At 52.4% G+C, this 23,481-nt stretch overlaps 1 protein-coding gene across 1 annotated transcript; it reads right to left on the minus strand.

Annotated features, from left to right (window-relative positions):
* Positions 1-9,586: 9,586 nt before the first annotated feature.
* On the minus strand, positions 9,587-12,513 carry LOC118701392 (serine/threonine-protein kinase pim-1-like; the record flags this gene model as incomplete). Its single annotated transcript, XM_054518477.1, has 6 exons — positions 9,587-9,736; positions 9,969-10,118; positions 10,367-10,543; positions 11,189-11,555; positions 11,759-11,809; positions 11,923-12,513. Coding segments are annotated over 5 exons (1,293 nt in total), but the record flags the coding sequence as incomplete, so codon positions are not given.
* Between the last annotated feature and the right edge of the window lie 10,968 nt (positions 12,514-23,481).

Raw genomic sequence — 23,481 nt, forward strand, 5'->3', positions numbered from 1 at the left:
TGATTCTAATTTTATTAATTCAGTAAATTTTATTTTTAAGAGGAAATGCATAATTATATTTTTATGTTTTGTGATGTCAGTCTGTAAAAGATGGTCCAAAGATCCCTCATCTGCCTGTGAGATGCAAAGCTGTATTTCATGTCAGGTGCAAACAGGTGAAGTGTGTACTTGCGAATGCGAAATGTGTGGACATTGACAATGGGATAGTTGCGAATTCTTATAATAACTGATGAAAATAAAGCATGGAAAAAGGCCTTTGAACCTATCTTTTGTTTGCAATTAACCCTGGTTGATTTAGGAGCATTGGAATTAAGGTGTTAAGGATGTTGCTTTTTGCTTGCATTTAATCCATAAAAAAGCTCTGCAATAATAACCTTTTGAAGTATAATTTTAGAATATTACTTGTATCCTTGAAACTATAGCTTTAGAACATATATATAGGAAATATGCTTATCTCACTCCTTAATAAAGCAGAGAAAAACAGTTTGAGAAAGGAAGATGAACATCACCTCAAGGATTTATGGTTTCAACTAAAGGGAAGCTGGACATCACTGTTGTTAGATTTATAGTCTCTGCAATTAAAAGGTGGACACATCTGGAGAGCTGGACTCCACCAGATGGGATTCGTCTTTCTTCTTTTGAAAACCGGACCATCACCATCTGGGGATACTCCTTTGAAAATACATCCTGAGAAATTCAAATCACAATAGTGTATAGAATTTTGATGTAATAATTTGGAATAAAAATTGCTGATGAGTAAAAATTGGAAATAGAAACTGTTGAAAAAAACTGATGAGTACCCCTATAAATACCTGTAACCATCAATTATTGGTGTGCAGTTGGAGGGAAAACTTCCCCCACTGTACCCTGCGCTGTATTGCTCATACTTTACCATATTAATTAATAAATTGATTGCTGCTTGAATATTGGCCTAGTCAAGCTTCTTATTCATAACATGCCTCACAACCGCTGTCAAGGATGGAGCTTGAAGCCCTCCCCAAGGACTGAGACTGAGACCCTTCAAATTCTAACCCAGGGGTGCTGGCCTGACTGGAGCGGGATGTCTTCCATGGGAAGCGGGATGTTTCCCATAGGAACCAGTCCTGAAACAACGGGCCCCGCTCACTGCTGGCACCGGTTTGTGCTTGAACATTGGCCTTGTCAAGTTTCTCATTTATAACAGTCCCAAAGGGATCTGGGCTGATCTGGATCCAATGGCTGCAGTAGGTGTGCCATTCCTAAATCCAGTTTGGGAGAGCCACGGCCGTGTTGCTGTGTGAGCTCTGAGGTATCTGATGGTGGGAGATGCTCAGGTTTGTCCTGTTTGCATCCCCAGCTCCTGCAGAGCCGCTGTCAAACAGCGCCAGGGGATGCTCCTGGCACTGACCCTGGCCTGGCTCAGGGCTCAGCTTTCCTCCATCAATCCCACTTCAGAGCTTCACTCTGGGGGGAAGGTGTTAGTGGGTTGGGAGCAGCACAATCCAGAGAATTGGAGGATGGCTTTATGTTGGTAATTCTGGGAATGGGTTTCTCTGGCAGGATGCTGGACACCAGGGATTTCTGCCCTCCTTTCTCAGGAGAGTTTGGGTTTCTCGTGTCAGTGCTGTTCCACAGCTCCCACCATCCCTGCTCCTTTCACTGACACTTCCCCAGCTTCCCAGTGTCCTTTCTGAGGGGAAGAAAGGAACATCCATGGTGGCACCCCTTGGCTGCCTGGGGCTCCAGCTACTCCTGGAGCTGCAGCGTGTCTGGCACAGCCGCTCTCAGTGGGGCTGGGCCTTGGTTCAGGCCCCACAGTCCCTGTCAGTGCCCACTCCCCACTGGGCTCACGCTCTGGCCGTGTGGGGCTGCTGAAGGCTCAGCGGCTCTGGCTGAGCACTCCCAGCTCTGCAGCTCCTGACTCATCCCAGGGATGGGGTCCCGCAGCCCCGGTCGGGGCCGTGTTGCCAACAGGGCCCTGCTTTGGGGTGGCCATGGGTACCTGCTGCTCCTCCACCCTCAGCAGCCCCACAGCAGAAGGGTCCTCTGGGAGCCCAGGCAAGGGATCCAGCTGTGCCATTCCCTCTGTGTCCACAGCAGCTCTCCCAAAATCCTTTGGGCTCCCTGAAATCCTGTCTCCTGAGGTGATCCATGCCAGGAAGTCCCAGGACCTCTGGGCCTGTCCCAGGGGGTGTTTTTGCCATTCCCAGTCGTGGTCCCTTCAGCTGCTGATGTGCTCAGGCCTGAGTGGCAGCCCTCAGCCAGAGCTGGCTTACAGGACAAACTCTGGGCATTATGTGACTAACACCATCAGTTTTAGTTAGCTAAAAATAGATGACCAAGGTGCTTCTGCAGCTGTTTAACACCAAACCAGCTGCTTTGGAGACTTTCACATAATCTTGTGTAGTTACCTGCAAGAAATGTGTCATTCTAAGAAATTTTCCCAACTGACATGAATAGAGGCTTGTAGGATATTTTAGGGGAAACCCTCCAAGCCAGGGACTGGGCTCTGGCCAAGCCATGGGTCCTCCTGGTCAGCAAAAGTGCCAGGAGACCCAGGAGTTCATGGGCTAAAAATATGATCCAGTTCCTTTGACTTGCTGATTTGGGCCTAAAAACCTGGACCCGCTTTTGGAGCAAATTTGGAGACCTCACCTACGGGTGGATGCACCACGTGGGATTTTTCCAAGTGCTTCCAAGAGTTCTCCAGGTCCTCACTGTGAAATGGGGCTCCCCAGTGCCTGCGGACTCTGGATGATGGTAAAGTGTTTAGGCAATTGGGGATGTGTCTTTCTCAGTCCCTATCCTTTCTCTCCTGTAATAATGATTAGGTGCATTACCTTGCTTTTTTTTGCTTCTTGCTAAAGCCAAGCATGTAGTTTTATTGAATGTATAATTTTACTTCTGTTGCCTTAACACTCACAGTAAAATAAGACCATTCTTCCCATTGGTTTCTGTGTTCTTTAAATCAGCCCTGTCAGCTGGCAGAACAGGTATCAGAACCTGATGAAAGCCAGGCTCTGCTGTGATCTAGCTGGGCCCATGGAATGCAGAGGGCCACTGTCAGTCCATGGAACCCATGGGAGCAAGGCTCAGATGGGAGAAAGGCATGCACCAAGGAACCCCAGAGACCCTGATGGAGCCAGGGCTGCAGGGTGTCACAGAGGGAGGGACCTCATGGCAGCAGGAGAGCACTGTGAGGCTGGGGAACAACATGGCATCAAGGTTCCACTGGGACTTGACAGAACCCCATGGACGTGGATGGCCCCAAACGGGGCCCAGAGACACTTCCCAGACAAAGCCCAGGGAGGGGGATTTGCTTTATTCAGCACCGGGTGTGCGGGGATATCTCCTCCTGACAGCACACAGCACACAGAGATTACAATGGATGGTTATACTCTATGCACATTCATGGTTTTCCTTAGAAAAGGTGTGGTTATGCAAACGATCTCTCAGCACTCATTACCATCATTAGCATGCGCCAGGCGCAGGCGCAGCGCGCACTGGCGCTGGCGCTGAGGAAGGCTCCGCATCTTCCTCGGGGGTCTCCTGATGAAAGCTGGACGTCTTCATCGCCGTGCTCTTTGCACCTTTCTCCTCTAGGCATGCACAGTCTCTTGTTGGCTGTTTCAGCAATTTCCTCACTGGTTTTAGCAAGCTCTGCCCTTCATTTCTGCCAGTTTTGTTCCCTGTTTCTTGCCAACTTTCATCCTGTGTCTTGAGCTTGTGGCTGAATTTTTGCAAGCTTCCATATTGGGTGCAGTGTCTCTTATTCTTGCCCAGGTATGCCTGGGCACAGTGCTTTTAACCCTTTCACAGCCAAGGACTGGAGAGCCCTTCCTGGGCACTGGGAATTCCTGAAGGTGCACCCACCTTTGCAGACAATGAGGCTCCAACCTCACTGTGAGAGGGCCCAGCTTTTACACTGTTAAACAAACAAGCTGACACCACTGCTGGTGTGGGAACATCTGGTTTCATTTTCCTGATTGGCTTCTCCCAAAGCCTGGCCAGGGCTCAAGGAGGAACCAAGGAGGTGACTTTGATCCTACAGCCTCAAACAAAGCCAGATGGGATCTGGCCTGCTTTCTAAATACAGGATTGTAAATCCATATTTCACCAATGAACACATACAGAGATCATATTGCTAATAATGATTCATTGATGAGTGGATACAAATATAACCTTTGGTTGGAAGGTTCATCTGGAGCTCAGCTTTGCCTCAGGGCCTGTTGTTCAGGCCTCAGTCAGGGCCTGGTGAGGCCTCAGTGCTTCAATCAGTGCTTTGACCTACCGATGAACTGCAACCTTCAGAACAATTTCAATAACACAGTTTAAATTTAGGTATTAGGCACAAAGGCATCACCTCTTGTTCTTCAATTAAGTGCTGCTCAAGTTCATTACTCAGAGCTACAATTGTAATTCCTTTTAAAACCTGCCTAATTAGTTGCTATTCTCTGTTCTTTATCAAATGCCCATTCTTTTCTTGAGACTGTGTCTCTTTAGACAAGTCCCAATACTCCATTTCCAGCACAAGGTGTCACAACAACTCCAACATGGAATCATAACACACCAAGTGCTCACACTGCAATGATGGCAGTGACTGCCACAAATGCATTTCACAGCAGCCTCCAATTTGGGAGCCAATCTCACCATGAGGAATTTTCTTCTTTCTGCCTCTCTTCTACTGATCTTTCTATTGAGGTGATTCTGATTGTTGGACCTCAAACCCAGCACTGATAGACATTCCTGCAACATTCCTGTCCTGGAATAGCCCAGGATCCTCCCTGGCCAGCAAGCAGATAATCCAAGGCCGTGCAGTTCTGCAGAGCCCCATTTGTGTTTGTTGGAGCTCCTGGGATGTGCTGTTGGATATTTTAACAGCATCACTTCTTTCTTCTTCTAATAATTGATTTAGTTCATTAATGTAAATTGGGTGCAGCCATGCACAGCCAGGGGTTTCCATTTCCCCAGTGGGCCATTGTTAAGGGCATGGAGCACATCTGGGAGATGGGTTCTCCATGGGGACAGGTTCCCATCTTCTCATTTTTTCAACTGCTCTTTTAACAACCCCTTCACCCATTCAACCAATCCTGCAGCTTGTGGTTTGTCTGGGATATGAAAAACCTGGCAGTCTTAATCACTGCATTTCTCACAGTAATAGAAAAAGCACTCTGCATCACAGCATCAGCAAATCCTATAGAAATAGCCAATTTAATCCCCTTCTGCTTTATGCCTTGTATAGAGTTCACAAAGTTTACCACTGACATTTGGGTCTTGGCCAGTCCTTTTATGTAGAGTATTTAGTGTCAGTGAGCAGCTAAAGCTGACATATTAGTACTGTCAGCCTTATTTAATAGTATCAATTTTTAATTACATAGATACAAATATAAATTATTGTGTTATATTATATATAACTATTACAATTAATTTATTATTATTATTATTACTACTATCATTATAATTATATCACTAGCACAAATGAACCTGAGCTCAAGATTGAAACCTTCTGTCACTCTGTGCGGGAGTGACAACAACAATTTTTCCTTCTGTTGGTGCTGTTTCCAAAGTGTCATTAACAAAGTTCACCCCCGTCTTCCCAAACCCACAAGTTCTTTTCCTTTTCCCATATGTAATTTTTTGATGCATTTGAAGCCATCCAGGGGTGCAGCCTCTTTTACCCAACTGCCCCACTGCTCACACGGGGCTCTGACCTCAGCCCACTCCAGAGCCAGGGAACTCCAGGGAAGGGCTTCCCATCTGGGAATTTCTGATGGCACTGATTCCTCACAGTTACATTGAACAAGTGACATTTTGTTGGGATCTGGCCAGACTGGGCCAGTTTTGTTTTACCAGTGGGCAGGGTCAGCACCAAAGACACAGACACCAACTAAAAGAATCAGTGTCATTTCCTGCAGCTCAAAGCAGCAAAGAATCACAAAAGGAGCAGCTCAGCAATGCACCCAATCATCCCCACCAAAGATTGCCTGCAGTGATTGAGAAAGATCCAGCCCCAGTTACCCTCAGCCTTTACCATTGCCCAGACCCACACAGCAGCTGGGGAAGCTGTCACAGCCAAGGGCTGCAGAGCCACTCCTGGGCACTGGCAATTCCTGCAGGTGCCTCCAGCCACAGCTGAGGCTCCAACCCCGCTGGGAGAGGGCCCACCTCTGACAGTGCTGCATGAACAAACTGACAGCACTGCTAGTGTGGCAACATCTGGTTTCATCCTCCTCTTGGCTCCCTCCCAAAGCCTGGCCAGGGCCCCAGGAGGGACCAAGGGAGCTGACTTTGACCATTCAGCCCCAAACAAGGCCAGATGTCAGATTTCATGGCCTGGTCTGGCTTCTAAATACACAAAGGTCAATACATGTTTCACTAATGAGTGGCTACATCTATCACAGTGCTAATGACCATGCATATTTCATCAGGGAGCAGATACAAAGATAACCTTTGCTTGGAAGGTTCATCCAGAGGCCACCTTGGGCTCAGGGCCTGCTGTTCAGGCCTCACTCAGGGCTGGTGTCCAGGCCTTGGCACTTCAGGGACGTGGTTTAGTGCTGGGCTTGGCACTGCTGGGTGAGCGGCTGCACTGGGTGAGCTCAGAGGGCTTTTCCAACAGAAAGGATTCTGTGATTCCATGATTCTATCCACTGCATTCAGCTGGGTCCATGTTAGCAGCATTCATTTGCTCAGAAAGTCTCCTCTTGCCCAGCTCCTGTGGCCTGAGGCTTCAGCTCCTTCAGCTCCTGGTGCTGAGCTGCTCATGCTGAACGAGACGACTCGGAGAGAAGAGCACAGTCCATGCAATTCCTTCTGGGACACGGAGAGGGGAGGCTGTGCAAACAGGAGCATTGTTTGCTGTGGCCTCCTCTCTGCCCTTCACGCCTTTCAGCGCTTGGAACCAGCCAAGAGCTTTCTCCAAGAGTGCAATGGAGCAGCTGTTCCTGCTCCTGGCTCTGGCTCTCTCCAGTCTCTGCCCTTGCCTGCTTCTGTCCCTCGTGCTGTGCCCTCTGTTCCCCCAGGGCTCGCTGGCTGCTGCCCAGGACTGTGGCACTGGCACAGATCCAGTGCTCCAGAGCCTCCTTTCTGTGCCCTTGGAGCTGCCTGGGCACAGCAGCCTTTTCCATCTGCAAGCTCCCCATGGACAGGGAGTGCCCAGCTCCGTTCCTTGCACAGCCTCCAGGAGCCCAGGGCTGCCATCTCAAGTCCCTGCTGGCACTGGGGGCTCCCAGGTGCCTCAGGCTGCTGTGACACCGCTGCACACGGGAGGGAAGAGGGGCAGGGGCTGTGCTGAAAGTCAGCTCCATCTGCTGCTGCTGCTGCTGCTGCTGCTGCTGTGGGGTCATTTGTGCAGCCCTGGCTCAGAGTCAGGGATCAGATGCTGCCAGTCTCTTCCAGCCCTGGCTGCCCAGAGGTTGGGCCTTGGAGCCTCAGGTGGGCAAAGGCAGATGCTCCTGGTCCCTCTGTGTGCCCGTGTTCAGCAGTGCTGCTCCATCAGTCTGTGCCCAGCAACGGGGAAAAGCCTCAGCCCTGCAGGGCCAGGAGCTGCCGGGCTCTGCCTGAGCAGCTCAGCCAGCAGGAAGGGAGCTGCTCCACACAGGAACCAGGAGCAAAGGACATTCCTTTGATAGGACATGTTTTCTATTTAAAGGAAAAAAAAGGAAAAAGGAAAAAAATAGGTAAATTGTAAAAGATAAGAATAAAGTCCGAGTGTTAGTGAAATAACATAACATAAGGTTAGTGAAAAAAACAAAACATAAATGCAAAGTTACATTCTTTGCATTAAGAGGTAAATGATCTTTTTAAAAAGAGAACTCAGTTATTTACATTGTAAATGTGCTGATGGCATGGATCCATCTTACTGACCTCAGCAGCCTTTTAAAAGATTTTGGGCTTTGTTTCCAACATTGGTATTTGAAATTGTGGTCGAAGCAAGAGGAAATTGCTTTGTGCCCTTCCAGCTCCAAGCAGGACTGGGAATGGAAACTCTGTCAAAGCCCAAATCCTTTAGAAGATGCCCTTCCTTCTCAGCCTGTGAATGAGCTGCACATTCCCTTTGAAACTGTCAGGGGTTTCTTAAAGACACAAAGTCCCACTTGCAGCTTTTTGCTCTGGTTTGAAGTGCAGAAGGGCAATTCTCCATCCACCAGCTCCAGACTGCACTGCCTCAGGAGCACGGCCCACTCGCCAGCTTTGGCCCACTCGTGGCACTGCTAGAGGAGGAAGAAAGTGCAACTGCACAATTCCAGTCAAAAAGGAATGAAGAGTGGGACAGACAAAACAGCCTGTGCAGATCCAGGCGTTCAGCTGGGACTGTGGAGAGTTTGGGTCCTTGCCAATTGGATGTGTGTCCCCAGCTGCAATCTCTGGGCCTGCAGCAGAGTCTCACTCACCTGCCAAAGCAGAAAGCTCAGGCGCTGTGCTCGCAACGGGCTCGTCTGATGCAGAGCTGTCAGAGCAATGTGAGGGCAGAGCCAGCCCAGCTGGGCCCAGGGCTGAGCCCAGCAGAGCCCTGGCAGAGCCCAGAGCAGCCTCAGCAGCCGCAGAGCCCGGCTGCAAGGAGAGAAAGCAGAAACCGCCCGTCAGCTGAGGGCTCCTGTGCCCTTGTGCCAAGGCCTGCGGTGCCCAGGCCGTGCTGGCTGTGCCCAGAGCTGTGCCCAGAGCAGCCCATCCCTGCTGCCTTTGGCAGCAGAGCAGGAGGGCAGGACATGTGCCCAGCCTGCAGCCAGCCACGGCACATCCAGCCCTCAGCAGCTGCTCAGAGCAGGATGCTCCTGCGCTCGCTGCCATCTCCCAAAAACTCTGATCCCACCCTGCCAAGCACACAGGGACCCACCTCACGCCACCCACGGCTGCAAGAAAAGCTGCTCCCAAACCATGGCCTCAGCCTTCTCCAAGGGCACGGCCCATCCATGCCACAGCTGCTCCCAAGCACTTCCCCATCCACACTGGACCACCTAGAATGCTTCCTCTGGAAAAACAAACAACACATTATTGAAAAGAGATTAGATGTAAAAAGGGAAAACAAGAAAAACAGTAAAAACTTTTATCTCTGTCAGGGCCTTGAGGGAGGCCCAACTCCTACATGGTAGGGAAAAACCCAGCCATGGCTGAGGGAAGCCCACACTTTCTCTCTTCCCCCTGCACTGCCCCCCAAAATAACGGTGATCCCAAAGCAAACGAGGGCAGTGGAGCAGCCCAAGCCCTTCCTTGCCTGCAGAGCAAAGCAGCCCCTGCACAGGTTCTGGAGTCCCACCTCTGCTCCCACCATGGGGCTTTGTTTGTGTCGGGCTGGCTGCCCCAGCCCCAGCCCCAGCCCCAGCCCCAGCCCGGGGCACGGTGGGTGCTGGGGGCTGTTGGCAGGGCCAGGAGCCCACTCCCATTTCGTACCCAGCCCAGCCCATCCCCCCAGCCCTGCCAAAAAGCAGCTGGGCAGCGACTGAAGGATGAGTTGCATCTGCCCCAGCAAAGGGGGAACCTTTGCTTCCCAGCCAGGCTGGGCCGTGCCCAAATCTGGCAGCATTTCCCTGGGTGTGGCCTCATCTGCAAATTCCCTGTGGAGTTTGGCTTTGAAGAAGGTGCCAGAATCAAAGTCCATCACCTTCAGCCTCCAGTGGCCAGGCTGAGGAAGAGCTTGTCATCCTTGATGTCATCCTGGCTGTCTCCAGCAGCAGCAGCAGCAGCAGCAGCAGCAGCAGCAGCAGCAGCAGCAGCATCCCCACCCGGTACAGCTTCTCCAGGGGCTCCTGCTCCTTCCCTGGGGGGAGACCAGGCTCTCAGGGCTCTGCCCAGGGCCCCAGCTGTCAGAGAACCAGCACAAGCAAAACCAGCTTGGATGGCGGCCACCAGTACTGGGCAGAGCAGCTCAGCTCCAGCACAAGGGCTGCGTGTGCCCATCCCATGGCCCCGGTGCAGTGACACAGGCAGCACAAAAAGGTCTGGCTTCCTTTGCTTCTCATTGCCACGGCATGTGTGGAGCTGCAACTTACCAGGGCCCTGGATCAAAGTGTGCCTGTGGCTCTCTCCCTTCTTCTATGGCAGAGGAATATCCTGCACCCAAGGATCACAGAACAGGTCTTCTAATGTGGGTCTGTCCAAGGAATTCACGGATAAACACCACCTGATCAGATCTTTGCACTCTGGGGAGAGAAAGCAGAAACTGCCGGTCAGCCAGAGAAGGCTGCTGTCTGCTTTGCCCCACTATTCCCATGGCCAGGCCATTCTGGATGCGCTCAGAGCTGGGCCTAAACTTTCCCATCAATTCCCTGTTTTGGAGGAGAGCAGGACATGTGCCACCTCCTCAGCAGCTGCCAGAGCAGGATGCTCACGAGCCCGCTGCTGGCTCCAAGCACTGGGATTCCCCCCGTGCCCAGAGAAGAGGATCCACCTTGAGAGAGCCCTTGTGGCAGCGGGAGCTGGCCCCAGCTGAGGTTCCGGCCCCTCCTGAACGGGTGCTCCCCGCAGACCATCTGGTGCAGCAGGATGCCCAGGGACCAGATCGTTGCTGCCTCGCCATGGTACCAGCCAAAGTCATTCCATTCCGGGGGGCTGTAGGACAGTGTTCCTATGGAATACAGATGGAGTTCAGCAGGGGGATGCTGCTGCTCCCAGAGCCTGGCCCCAGCATCCCTGGGCCTGCGGGGGCTGCATCAGTGGCACACAGGGTGGCCACTGCCCTCTCGCCAGCACCTGGGACTTGTGCACGAACTTAGGCTTGGAAAAGAAGCCACTGGTGTCAGAAGAGGGCAGAGGAAGCCCTGGCTAAGCCTGACTATGATCTTCAAAGGAAAAACCCTCTCCGTGCTGGGGAAAACATGCCCTTATCCTCCCTGCCTGCATTGCCCCAAAAATATTAGGAAGCCAAGGCAAACAGGGAGGGTGGAGCAGTCCAAGCCCTTCCTCTCGCCTGCACACCAAACTGGCTGGGGCACAGGTTCCGCCCCCATCTCTGCTACCCCCACCCACGGGGGTTTTGGTCGGGCTGGCTGCCCCAGCCCAGCCCCAGTCCTGGGCAGAGTGGCTGGCAAAGGCTGCTAGCAGGGCTGGAAGATGGCTCCCCACCCAGCCCTGCTCTAAAGCAACTCAGCTGAAGACTCAGTCCCCTGACTGGCAGCAAAAGGGAGAATCCCCGCTGCCACAGCCAGCTTGGGCTGGGAGATGTTGGGCCATGAGATGCCAGCAGCGGGAGCACAGCCCTGAGTAGGCTCACCTGCAAAGTGAGTGTAGGCTGTGTCTTGCAGGTAGGTGCCACAGCCAAAGTCGATGAGTTTGGCCTTCCCGGTGGCCAGGTCGAGCAGGATGTTCTCTGGCTTGATGTCGCGGTGCAGGACCCCGCAGCTGGTGCAGTGCCGCACGGCCTCCAGCACCTGGCGGAACAGCGCCCGCGCCTCCTCCTCGAGCAGGAACCGCCGTGCCCCAATGAAACGCTGCAGATCCTGACAGCGCTCTGGCCGCTCCAGCACCATCACGATGTGTTCGGGGAGCTCGAGCCACTCCAGCAGCTGCACCACACCAGGGAAGCCAGTGGACACCTTGGCCAGCAGCACGATCTCCAGAGGGGCCCTGCTGCTGTCGGGCTGCGGGAGGAGCACGATGCCCTCAGTGGGGCCGATGCCGTGCCGGGGCTCGGGGAGCCCTCAGCCAGCCCGGGATGCTCTGCGCCCTGCGCTGGACCCATGCCCGCTCTCCCTCGAGGCGTCCTGGCGGCTTCCACCGTGTCGGGCCTCGGCTCATCCCCGCCCGGCAGCCCTGGCTGCTGCCACTGGCCCCGCTCACTCACCAGCTCGCCCCAGTGCCGGACGCGGTTCCGTGGCACCCTTTTGATGGCCACCTGCAAGCCAAGGACAGCAGCGGGCTCAGCTCGCCGCCCGCCCTGCCCAGCCCCATCCTCCTCCTCCTCCTCCGCCCCCTCCTCCTGCGCCCGCCGCCGGCCCCGCTGCTCACCGGGGCGCTGTCCGAGAGCCGCGTGGCCACGAAGACGCTGCCGAAGCCTCCGTGCCCCAGCAGCGAACTCACTCGGTACCGCTCCTGCAGGGCCTCCTGCGCCTTCCCTGCGGGCGGGATGCGGCTGTCAGCACTCGGGCCGGGGCCAGCAACGGCCCCCGAGCGCCCCTCAGCCGCCCCGGGCCGGCCATGCCCAGGCGTTCGCTCCTCGGAACGCGGCACGGGAGGCTCGGGGCCGGCGGCCGCGCCGCCGAGCGGCGGAGCTTGGGCCGGGGAAGCCGCAGCGGAGGCGGCGGCAGCGGCCGCGCCGCCTGTGTCCTCCGCGGGCCCCGGGAGGAGCCAGGGCCGGGGCCGGGGCTGGGCTCGGGGCTGGAGCCTGCCTCGGGTCCGGGGCCGGGCTCGGGCCAGGCGGAGCCGAAGGGCGGCGATGCCGCCCCCGCACCAGGCACTGACGCCCGCCCAGCAGCGCCACCGCCAGTACGGCCAGAGCCGGGCAGAGGCGAGAGCGCGGCGGGACGGCCGGGGCCGGGCACGGGGCAGCCCCGCCCGGGGCCGGGGGCGGGCCAGGGGCATGGCCCGGCCCGGCAGGGGAGAGGGAGGCGGGGAGAGGAGAGGGACGCCAGGCAAGGGACCCCGAGAGAAGGGTGCCCGACCGCGGGAAAGGGAGAGAAAGAAAAACAGAAGGAAAAACAGAAAGAGAAGGAAAAAGAGAAAGTGAAAGAAAGAAAGAGTGATCTAAAATATCTGTTTTGCTGCTGTCGCTGCTGCTGCTGTCGCTGCTGCTGCCGCCGCTGCTGCTGCCGCCGCTGCCGCCGCTGCAACTGAAGCACCGGGGCCGTTCGTCCCCGTGTCCGTTCCCCGCTCGCCCCACGAGCCCCACGTTCGAGCCCCGCGCGCCCCGGGCACAGCCCCTGAGTCTGTCCAAACACGGGAACTTTGCAGCGGTGAGCCCAGATGCAGAGCCCTGACTCCTGCACACTGGCACAGCAATCCCCTCGCTTGCTGCTCTGCATTGTCCTGGCTGAGGGTCAAACACTGTCGGGCCACCTTCCCTTGCTGTAGGATTCCTACCTGACCCCAGCACTGCACTTACATCTCCAGTGTTGCCTTCCAGTAAAAACAGGGGAAGGAAAACTCTGTGTGGGTCATGGTATTTTACAGTGTCTAAAAATCACTAAGTCACCGATCTTAGAGGTGAAGTGCATCTGGAATTCCTGGGATGGAGAAGTAATGCAACATGGAAAAGGGGAGCATAGAAATAAATAGAGGAAAACATCTTGGATTGTTTCTTTCATTTAGATTTCACTTCTGGAAAGCTGTTCCAGTTTTCCAGGAATCTTCTCCTGTCTGTTCTTCCCAAGAATCTCTCCTGGAGAACAAGGTCAAGCTTCTGTCACAAGATTTGCCACCAGCTGCAGCTTCTCTTGGCTTTCCACATTGCACAGTGTCTGCAGCAGGACTTTTGCAGCAAAGCAGGACAAATGTTTGGAGAACTTTACGTGTCCTTTCTTTTCCTGGTGGGCTGGGGTGTTGTGCCACTGGTGAAGTTTCCATTGTGACTGTTTGTGCTGCTTTAGGGAAAATTTTGGGAGGAAACCTCCAAAAGGGGTCCGTCTAGAAATCAAGTTCAAGTGGCCTCTCCTCCTACTAGTTCCAGAAAAAACTTCCCTGGAGAAGAGTGGAGAAAACCAGGTTATTTAACAAGTAAAGTATTCACAAGCATGAAAAATGAATAATATTAAATAAAACCTCTGACAGTGCTGAAGAGATGGCAAATTCAGAAAGTCCTTTTTGTGGGGTGTAGTTGGCTCACTCGGTCTCTTCTAAGTCCCTCGGGCACTGGAATGCAGCGTCCCAGAGCTCGGTGGGCCACAGGTGTGAGCTGCCGGTGTTTTTCTGGGTTTTCAGTCCAGAGCAGGTTTAAACAGTTCCAAGAAAAAGGAAAGTCACAGTCCGAGGAACTTCTCTTCCTAAGCTAGCTAAAACCAAATTGCTGGACCTGGGCTGTGAAGGCATCGGGAAATTTCCAAATCTGGGCACTGGCGGTCCCAGCAAACACCAGATCTGGATGGTGCTGGAGCCAGAACCTGGAAATTTCCAAATTTTGGCTTTCTGTGCCAGCAAATCACTGGACTTGGGCTGTGCCAGCACCAGGAAGTTTTCAGATCTGGGCACTGGCGCTGCCAGCAAACACCAGATCTGGGTGGTGTCGTTGCCAGAAACAGAAATCTGCTGGATTTGGGCTCCGCTGGCACCGGGAAATTTCCAAATCTGGGCACCGGCGCAGCAAACACAAGATGTGGGCAGTGCCAGAGCCAGTAGCAGAACGTTGCCGGGTTTTGGATTTCTGTGGCAGTAAATTGCTGCTGCACTTGGGCTGTGTCAGAATAGGGAAATTTCCAGATCTGGGCACTGGCAGTGCCAGCAAACACCAGTGAAACCTTCTGGTCCTTGTCCGGACTGTTGACCAGTGGTTTCCCTGAGAACCAGCTCTGGCCACTTTACAGACAGAGACTGCTTTCATCTGGTGCTCTGGAAACAGAACTTTAATGAAGGCAAACACAACAAACAGGACGGTGTGCACAGTAGAGAGAGCAAAGCAGAAAAAAGCCTGGGTCCAGGGTCCAGCAGGGATATTTATCCATTTATTTATGGGGAGGGATTAAGGTGGGATCTGAGGGAAGGATCCAAGAGGAAGGAGGGATTAAGAATATTACAGTTTTTGCAGTATAAAGTAACCAATGGTAGCAAAGAGAACTCAGAACTTTCTAGCAACAATCTGCATAACTGAACAAGAGGATTATGGGCGGGAGCTCCTGCTGACCCTGACTAAAGAGGGTTTTCCCATGGCCTTAAGCCGAGGTCTCCCTCTTGTTTTAAACCAACCCCAACACACCAGATCTGGGCAGTGCTGGGTTTTGGCTTTCTTTGCCAGACAATTGCTGCATTTGGGTTGTGGTGGCACAGGGAAATTGCCAGATCTGGGCACTGGCGGTGCCAGCTAACCGCAGATCTGGGTGGTGCCGGTGCTGTCACCAGAAAATTGCCGGGTTTTGTCTTTCTGTGCCCGCAAACTGCTGGACTTGGGCTGTGCTGCCACTTGGAAACTGCTGGATCTGAGCACTGGCAGTGCCAGCAAACACCAGATCTGGGTGGGGCCAGCACCAGGTATTTGCAAGGTTTTGGCTTTCTTTGCCAGAAAATTACTCGACTCGGGCTGTGCCAGCACTGGGAAATTCCCGCATCTGGGCACTGGTGGTGCCAGCAAACCCCGGCTCTTGGCATTGCCAATGACGGTAGCAAGGAATTGCCAGATTTTGGCTTTCTTTGTCAGAAAATTGCTGGACTTGGCTCTGCCAGAACAGGGAAATATCCAGATCTGAGCACTGGCAGTGACAGCAAACACCAGGTCTGGGCACCTGTATTGGCATCAGGAAATTGCCAGATTTTGGCTTTCTGTGCCAGCAAATTGCTGGACTTGGGCTGTGCCAGCTCTGGGAAATTTCTGGATCTGTGCACTTGCACAGCAAACACCAGATCTGGGTGGTATGTTGTAGTTGTTTTTATACTTTGTAATATTTTGTAATAGTTTTGTTTTTGAATCCCCGTATTTTTCCCAAATGGTTCATCCCAGATGGTACCCCCCTCCCTTTACCTGTGTAATCCCTTTCCCTTGCTGAGATCATCCCCAAATCCCCACCCTGGCTCTCTGTCAATCACTCAGCATCCCATCCCCTCCATCTGGAAGCTTCAGTCCAGGATGTCGAGTGATTAGCCAGAGGCCAGGGGTCAGCCCCCCAAGCCTTGCCCCATATGCTGTCCTAAATGTCCATCCCCCAGTACCCAGCCCTTAGGGTCACTTCTTGGTTAGTCAAATGTTATCTACTTTGGGTTTCCACCTCCCTTTAAATGTAACCTTGGCACATCTCCCAGGGCTGTGGGCAGGAGGGCCCTGAGGTGTAGGGGCTCCTTTGGGACTCCTAGAATAAAACCTTGCATTAACCCCTGCTAAGAGTCGGCCCTTTATCTTCTACCGATGTCTCTGGTGTCTCTTGTGCTGCACAGGCGCCCAGCCCAGGTGCCCTCAGTACCCTCGGGGCACAGAGAGTGTCTCCCCGCTGTCGGCCGTGTAGGGGCTGCCCCCGGTGTCTGCCGACTCGGGACTGGCCCAGGGTTCCTGAGAGGCTCCCAGAGGGACAGAGACAGCGCCCATATAGGTAAACTGAATTGCCCTGGGATTTTGGAGGTAATTACAAATTGGCCCAAAGGTGCGAATTTTGGTGTCACAGATGAAGAACAAGAACCAGTGACACGGGCTGAAGAGGCTCCTCCATATAACCAACTGCCCCCAGAGGAAACGCGCTACGCTCTTTTCACTGACGGTTCCTGTCGCATCGTAGGGATGAACCAGAAGTGGAAAGCAGCCGTATGGAGCCCCACATGACAGGTCACACAAGCTACCGAAGGAGAAGGTGGATCAAGCCAACTTGCTGAACTCAAAGCCATTCAGCTGGCCCTGGACATTGTAGAAAGAGAGAAATGGCCAAAGCTCTACCTCTGCACTGATTCATGGATGGTAGCCAATGCTCTGTGGGGATGGCTGGAGAGGTGGTATGAGCCCAACTGGCAGCGTAGAGGAAAACCAATTTGGGCTGCTGAAGAGTGGAAAGACATTGCTACCAGGGTAGGGAGGCTACCTGTGAAGGTCCACCATGTAGATGCCCATGTCCCCAAGAGTTGGGCTAATGAGGAACACCAAAACAACAAACAGGTAGATCAGGCAGCAAAGATAGGGGTGTCAAAGATAGACTTAGATTGACAACAGAAGGGAGAGTTATTCCTAGCTCGATGGGCCCATGATGCCTCAGGCCATCAGGGCAGAGATGCCACCAATAAGTGGGCACGAGACTGAGGGGTGGATTTAACCATGGACAGTATTTCTCAGGTTATCCATGACTGTGAGACATGTGCTGCCATCAAGCAGGCCAAGCGAGTGAAGCCCCTATGGTATGGTGGGCGGGGGTCCAAGTACAAGTATGGGGAGGCCTGGCAGATTGACTCCATCCCACTGCCCCAGACACGCCAGGGCAAGCGCCACGTGCTGACCATGGTGGAAGCCACCACTGGATGGTTGGAAACCTACCCTGTGTCTCATGCTGTGGCCCAGAACACCATCCTGGGTGTGGAAAAGCAAATCCTGTGGAGACATGGCACCCCTGAGAGAACTGAGTCGGCCAACGGGACCCATTTTAAGAATGGCCTTATCAATACCTGGGCCAAGGAACATGGTATTGAATGGATCTATCACATCCCCTATCATTCACCAGCGGCTGGGAAAGTTGAATGGTTCAATGGATTACTTTAGACTACCCTGAAGGCACTTGGCGAGGGAACTTTTAGAAATTGGGAAATGACCTTAGCAAAAGCCACCTGGATGGTCAACACCAGAGGGTCCATAAATCGACCTGGTCCTGCCCAGTCTCAACCCCTGCACACAGTGGATGGAGATAAAGTCCCTGTACACATGAAAGGTATTTTAGGAAAGACTGTTTAGGTTACTCCCACCTCAGGCAAAGACAAACCCATCTGTGGAATTGTTTTTGCTCAAGGACCTGGTTACACTTGGTGGGTAATGCAGAAAGATGGAGAAAGCCATTGTGTACCACAGGGAAACCTACTCTTAAGTGAGAACTGTGTGTAAGGTTTCATTGTGATGCCTTGATGGATGGAAATAGAATAAAGGGTGGATAATGTTCCAGATTGCAATGCAAGATGTATTCCATTACCATCTGTATGGCAGATTATCTTTGTCAAGTGGGCAGTTTGCCTTATCTGTCTCTTTGAGTGACCACAATCAGTTCTCCCTGGGGAGGGGACATCTGCTGATAACAGACTATTGAATGTCACTGCACGATTGATAAGAACTATAACATCCCATTGGGAGATGTTCCGCCCAGAGGGTGGAGCCAAGCATTGCTACCCGGATATAATCCAGAAGTTTTGAGACACCAGCACGGCTTTCTCCACTGGATTCCCCAGAGGAACAGCAGCTGCCTCTTCTTCCACTGCATCTTCAGAGGAAGAATACATCCCTCTCTACAGGCCCCCCTTCCTCCAACAGAACCACCCCTGACACTTCAGGAGGACTGAAGCCACATTTCCAATTGGACTGCCACCAACAACCTGACCCACAGGGTGTCAGGTTGGGTTCTGACTCTGTCAGTGTTGTTCTAGTGTACTGCATTGTTTATTTTATCCTTTATTTTTCCTTCCCTATTAAAGAACTGTTATTTCCTGCTCCCATATTTTTTTGCCTGAGAGCCCCTTAATTTAAAATTTATAGCAATTTGGAGGGGTGGGGAGGGTTCACATTCTCCATTTCAGGGGAGGCTCCTGCCTTCCTTAGCAAACTCCTGTCTTTCCAAACCAAGACAGTTTATTAGGGTCTAACGCTGCAGGGGTCTAGGAGTTAAAGAGAACAGCAAGGGAGGGTTGAGGGTATAAATACAGGAAAAGAGGGGGTGGAGGAGAGCATCAGGGATCTAAGGGTTTAGGGGTGGTGTACAGGGAAAGGGACCAGTAGGGAATACCAGAGTGGAAAGGTGGAGACATAGACTGATGGGAAGATAGGGAAGGGAGAACTCTCTAGAACATGAACATATGAGGGTAATAGGGGTAGGAAAGGCCAATGGGCCAATGGGGAGGACAGAACTGGGACAAATTACCACAGTGCTTCAGAGCACCATGGGGGAAGTTTCTTTCCTCACCCTGATCTGTGAGGAATGCCCAGAGCCTAAGGTTCATCTCTCCTGGGCATTGCTGTTGCCCTCTCCCCATTAGGCTCACAGGCCTTCACAACTCCCCCTTTTTGTTTAGTTAAAAGTCTTCCCCTATGGATTTCTGCAAGCACCTAACAAAATAAGGGAACATTACTAACATAACAATAGCTATAAGTCATAATAGTACGAAAGTAATAACTCAAAGAGGAAATAGTAAATAAGATTAGGATACAACTGAAATAATTGAACAGGTACTAATTGAACAGGAACTAATTAAACAACATCTTTTTTGTGGAATGCAAGATTGATAGGAAGTTGTATTGTTCAGGCAGTACAGAGCTGTTTCCTTTTTCAGGTTATTGGTTGCATCTATACGCCGCATCTTTTGTTCTTCTTTTCCATGCTGCTTGTGCTTGTCATCGTGGCTTTTGGTGAGGCTCATTATTCTTGTAGAATGGGGACCCCCTCTCTCAGTCCCTGCATGCCTTGCAATGCTTCTTATCAGGCACGGATTCCTGCTTTGGGTTCCTCCCTCTTTTGCATTGGACAGGGGCCTCCAGGGTCTGCAATCTCCCTGCCATCTCCCAATCACCTTCCCTAGCAGCTTGTTCGCACACCCCTGTGCAGTGCTCCTCAGGCTCGGTGTTAGAGTCTGGGGAATCACTGTCTTCTGCTGAGGAGGAGGGCCTGCTGGTAGAGGAGCCGTGCTCCTGGGTAACCGGGGCGGCCCCGTGCCGTGGGCTGCTGGCAGCCAAGATGGCTGCCTTCCGGTCACCATCATGGCCACTTCCGGCTCCGGGGATGTGGGAGCCACAAGTGTCATGGCCCCAGGGGTGGAGCCCGGGGTGGAGAAGGTGGAGACCACAAGGGGAAAGGCAGGGCCTGCATCGGGAAGGGTGGTACTGATGAAAAGGGGGGATCCTGATGCAGGAGCGACCATTGACACGATGGGCGGAGAGGAACTCGTTGCAGGGGAGGAGCCTGATGATGGAGGAGCAGGAAAGGGCAGAGGAGAGGTGGGAAAGTGGCCATTTTGGGGTGCAAGGGTGGGAAAACTTGGATCAGGAGGCAACAAAATGGCAGGGCTGGCCACGTTGCCAGCGCCATTTTGCAGAGTAACAGCAACTGAGGGAGATGAAGGAGGATATGCAGGCACAGGAGGAAGGTTGAGGGGAAGGTCCAGAGCGGCATGGCCAGTGCTGTCCTGGTAAGGGGAGAGAGGAGATTGGGAGGCATCAGGGAGACAGCAGCAACCCTGTGCTGGATAGTGACATCCACCTGCTGACTGCTCCTCAGGAGAAGGAGAGGGTTTAGGGGCTTGGGGAGGGGATGAAGGGGAAGTGGACTCAAAACTTTTCCTGAATTTTCCTGATTTTTTAACTGAATCATAAATAGAACAAAAAAGAAGATAAAACTTTTTGCCATAAATGGAATGAAAAAGACAATAAAACTTCCCCACTTTAAAATTTCCCTCTATTTATAAAACAAATGACTTGATCCCAACCATATCCCAAATCTCAAGCCATAAAACTGATTCCCTTGTAACAGAAAATATTTGAAAAGAAAATGAAAAAAAGCTTTCAAATTCCCTTTTGAAAAATGAATTCCCCAAGCAACAAGGGCTAATGTAATTGGATATAAATCTCCTGTTGCAGAACGGTGAGTTTTGTGCCCATTCTGCCATCTTCCCACCCACAAGATTTAAAATGAGAAAACAAAAGAAAAGGGTGACTCTGACTGAAACATACTCATCCAGCAGTGCGTCAGCAAAGGATCTTGTGGGGGTCTGTCGAGGAGAGCGATCCTCCAGTCCGTGACTCTGGGAGGGTTGCAGGTCTCTCCCCTCAGCATGCCCAGATAAAACTCAGAGGTTGCCTTAGGGTAGTGGCTGACCTGAAGGCGACTTAGATTCCAGCGATGTGGAGACGCTCTCCAGGGGTACCAGATGAAGGTCCCTGTTCGGGCACCACCTGTTGTGGTCTGCAGTGGTGGTGAATGCAACCTTCCCTGAGAGCATCTTGTGCCAACAGGCAGGAGCCATGAGAGCACCAGCACACACAGACACACACAGAGACACACACACACACAGACACACACATACAGAGACACACACAGACACACACAGACACACACACACACACAGACACACACACACAGACACACACATACAGAGACACACACAGACACACACAGACACACACACACACACAGACACACACACACAGACACACACAGAGACACACACAGACACACACACACACACACAGACACACACAGACACACACACACAGAGACACACACAGACACACACACACACACATAGACACACAGACACACACACACAGAGACACACACAGACACACACACAGACACACACACAGACACACAGACACAGTCACACACAAACAGACACACACACAGACACACACACAGACACACAGACACACACACACACACAGACACACACGCACACACACACAGACACACGCACAGACACACACAGACACACACACACACACAGACACACACACACACACACAGACACACACACAGACACAGACACACACACACAGACACACACAGAGACACACACAGACACACACACACACACAGACACACACAGACACACACACACAGAGACACACACAGACACACACACACACACAGACACACACAGACACACACACACAGACACACACACACACACACACACACACACACACACACACACACACAGACACACACGCACACAGACACAGACACACACAGACACACACACACGAAGCAGCTCGGCAGTGAAGACACGGGAGGGTCCAGGCATGGAGTTCCAATGTGCTTTATTTCAGGCGACACTGAAGAGGTCCAGGGGCCAAGGCGAAAGCCAAAGGAGGGTCTAGGGCATAAATGAGGAAAAGAGGGGGTGGAGAAGAGCATCAAGGATCCAATAGTCTGAGGGCTCAGGATGGTACACAGGGAAGGGAGCAATAGGGAATGCTAGAGTGGATAGCTGGAGACATAAACCAATGGGATTACAGGGAAGGAAGAATTTACCAGAACATAAACATATAAGGGTAAAAGAGGTAGGAAAGGCCAACGGGCCAATAGGGAGGAGAGAATTGGGACAAATTAACATAGTGCTGTGAGGCACCATGGGGGATGCTTCTTTGCTCACCCTGAGCTGTGAGGAACACCCGGAGTCTAAGGTGCATCTCTGCAGGGGATTGCTGTTGGCCTCTCCCCAGTCAGCTCACAGGTCTCCAAACACACACTGGAGATGTCTGGGGCCGTTCATCATTTCTCTGCTCTCCAGCACGGAAGTAATGGACTCTGGCTACATCCCTGAGCTCGTGCCCGTGGCAACCACCCCTGGCAATGGGGCTCCATGGAGCTGCTCTCAGGAAACCCCTCAAGTGTCGCTATAGGACACAAAGGAACACACGCTCACACCGTTCTCAAGGTGAACGAGAGAAAAAGGCCGTTTATTTTCTGACTCCAACATTTATAGTTTTCCAAAAGTGACAGTGGATTGGAGGGTGACAGTGGCACCTCTCCAATGCCACCGGTTAAACCAACAGTCCATCAACTCTCTCCTCCTCCATAGAGGAATGCAAAACAATAAGTTATTTACAGAAAGTGTGTGAGAAAATTCACTACAAGAATGTCAACATCAGAAGGCTTAGAGAATCTTAAAAACTCAGGGTGACATCTCACCCTTTTTCCATTTAAAAAGAAAAAGAAAAGAAAGTGAACAATGTAAAAAGGAAAACATGAACAATGCTCAGTGTCCACTTGCGGATGAATCATCAGAGCGATCACTCCCGTCATCTGCATCTGAGTCATCACTCAATGATCTGCCCGCTTGATCCCTTTCAGGTTGGTCACGGTCTCCGTCTTGCTCATCGGCTGGGTTCTGCCTCTGCGGTCGCAGGTCAGGGCGAACACATTTCGAAGGTACCCAGCGTACCCCAGTATCTGTGGATACACAAGCATACCCGCGCCCCGAAGCGATAAGGTCGTAGGGACCTTCCCACTGTTTGGTGACTAAATTCCGCACCCGAACCTTCGCTCGAGGCTGATGTGCCTCGTCCGCAGCCTGCAATGAGAGATGGTGATTCAAAATGACAGGGTTATTTGAGTTCTGTGGCACAGTGAGATGATTGATTGTGTACAAAGCTTTTGCCAACCGACTGTGCGGGGTTTCACCCTGCATTCCCCGTTTTTGTTTTTGAAGAACCCGCTTCAGAGTACCATGAGCGCGTTCTACAATAGCTTGACCAGTTGGGGAATGAGGGATCCCGAACTTGTGCGAAACACCCCACAACCGCAGGAACTGCCGCACCTTTTGGGATGCGTAAACAGGACCATTGTCGGTTTTCACCGCAGAAGGTATGCCCAAAACGGCAAAGGCCTGCCTCCAGTGGGCAAGGACATCGCGGGCCTTCTCCCCAGTGTGAGCCGAAGCCCACATCGCAGAGGAGAACGTGTCCACAGTGACATGCACATACTTGAGCCGGCCAAACTCGGCAACCAGGGTGACATCGGTCTGCCAAAGCTCCAAGGCCCTAAGGCCTCTGGGGTTCACCCCTGCCGGCAAAGGCGGGGCAAGTGCATGGCAGTCATCACATGACTCAACAATGTCACGAGCCTCAGTTGGCGTCAGCTGAAACTGCTTCTGCAGGGTATGTGCATTTTGGTGGAAAAACCCATGCGATGCCTTGGCCTGCGCGAGTGTATCAGGCTGAGGCGCTACCCACGCTGGGTTAGCCAGCTTGTCAGCCCT

This window comes from Molothrus ater, unplaced genomic scaffold (assembly GCF_012460135.2).
Source record: "Molothrus ater isolate BHLD 08-10-18 breed brown headed cowbird unplaced genomic scaffold, BPBGC_Mater_1.1 matUn_MA629, whole genome shotgun sequence".
Lineage (NCBI taxonomy): Eukaryota > Metazoa > Chordata > Aves > Passeriformes > Icteridae > Molothrus > Molothrus ater.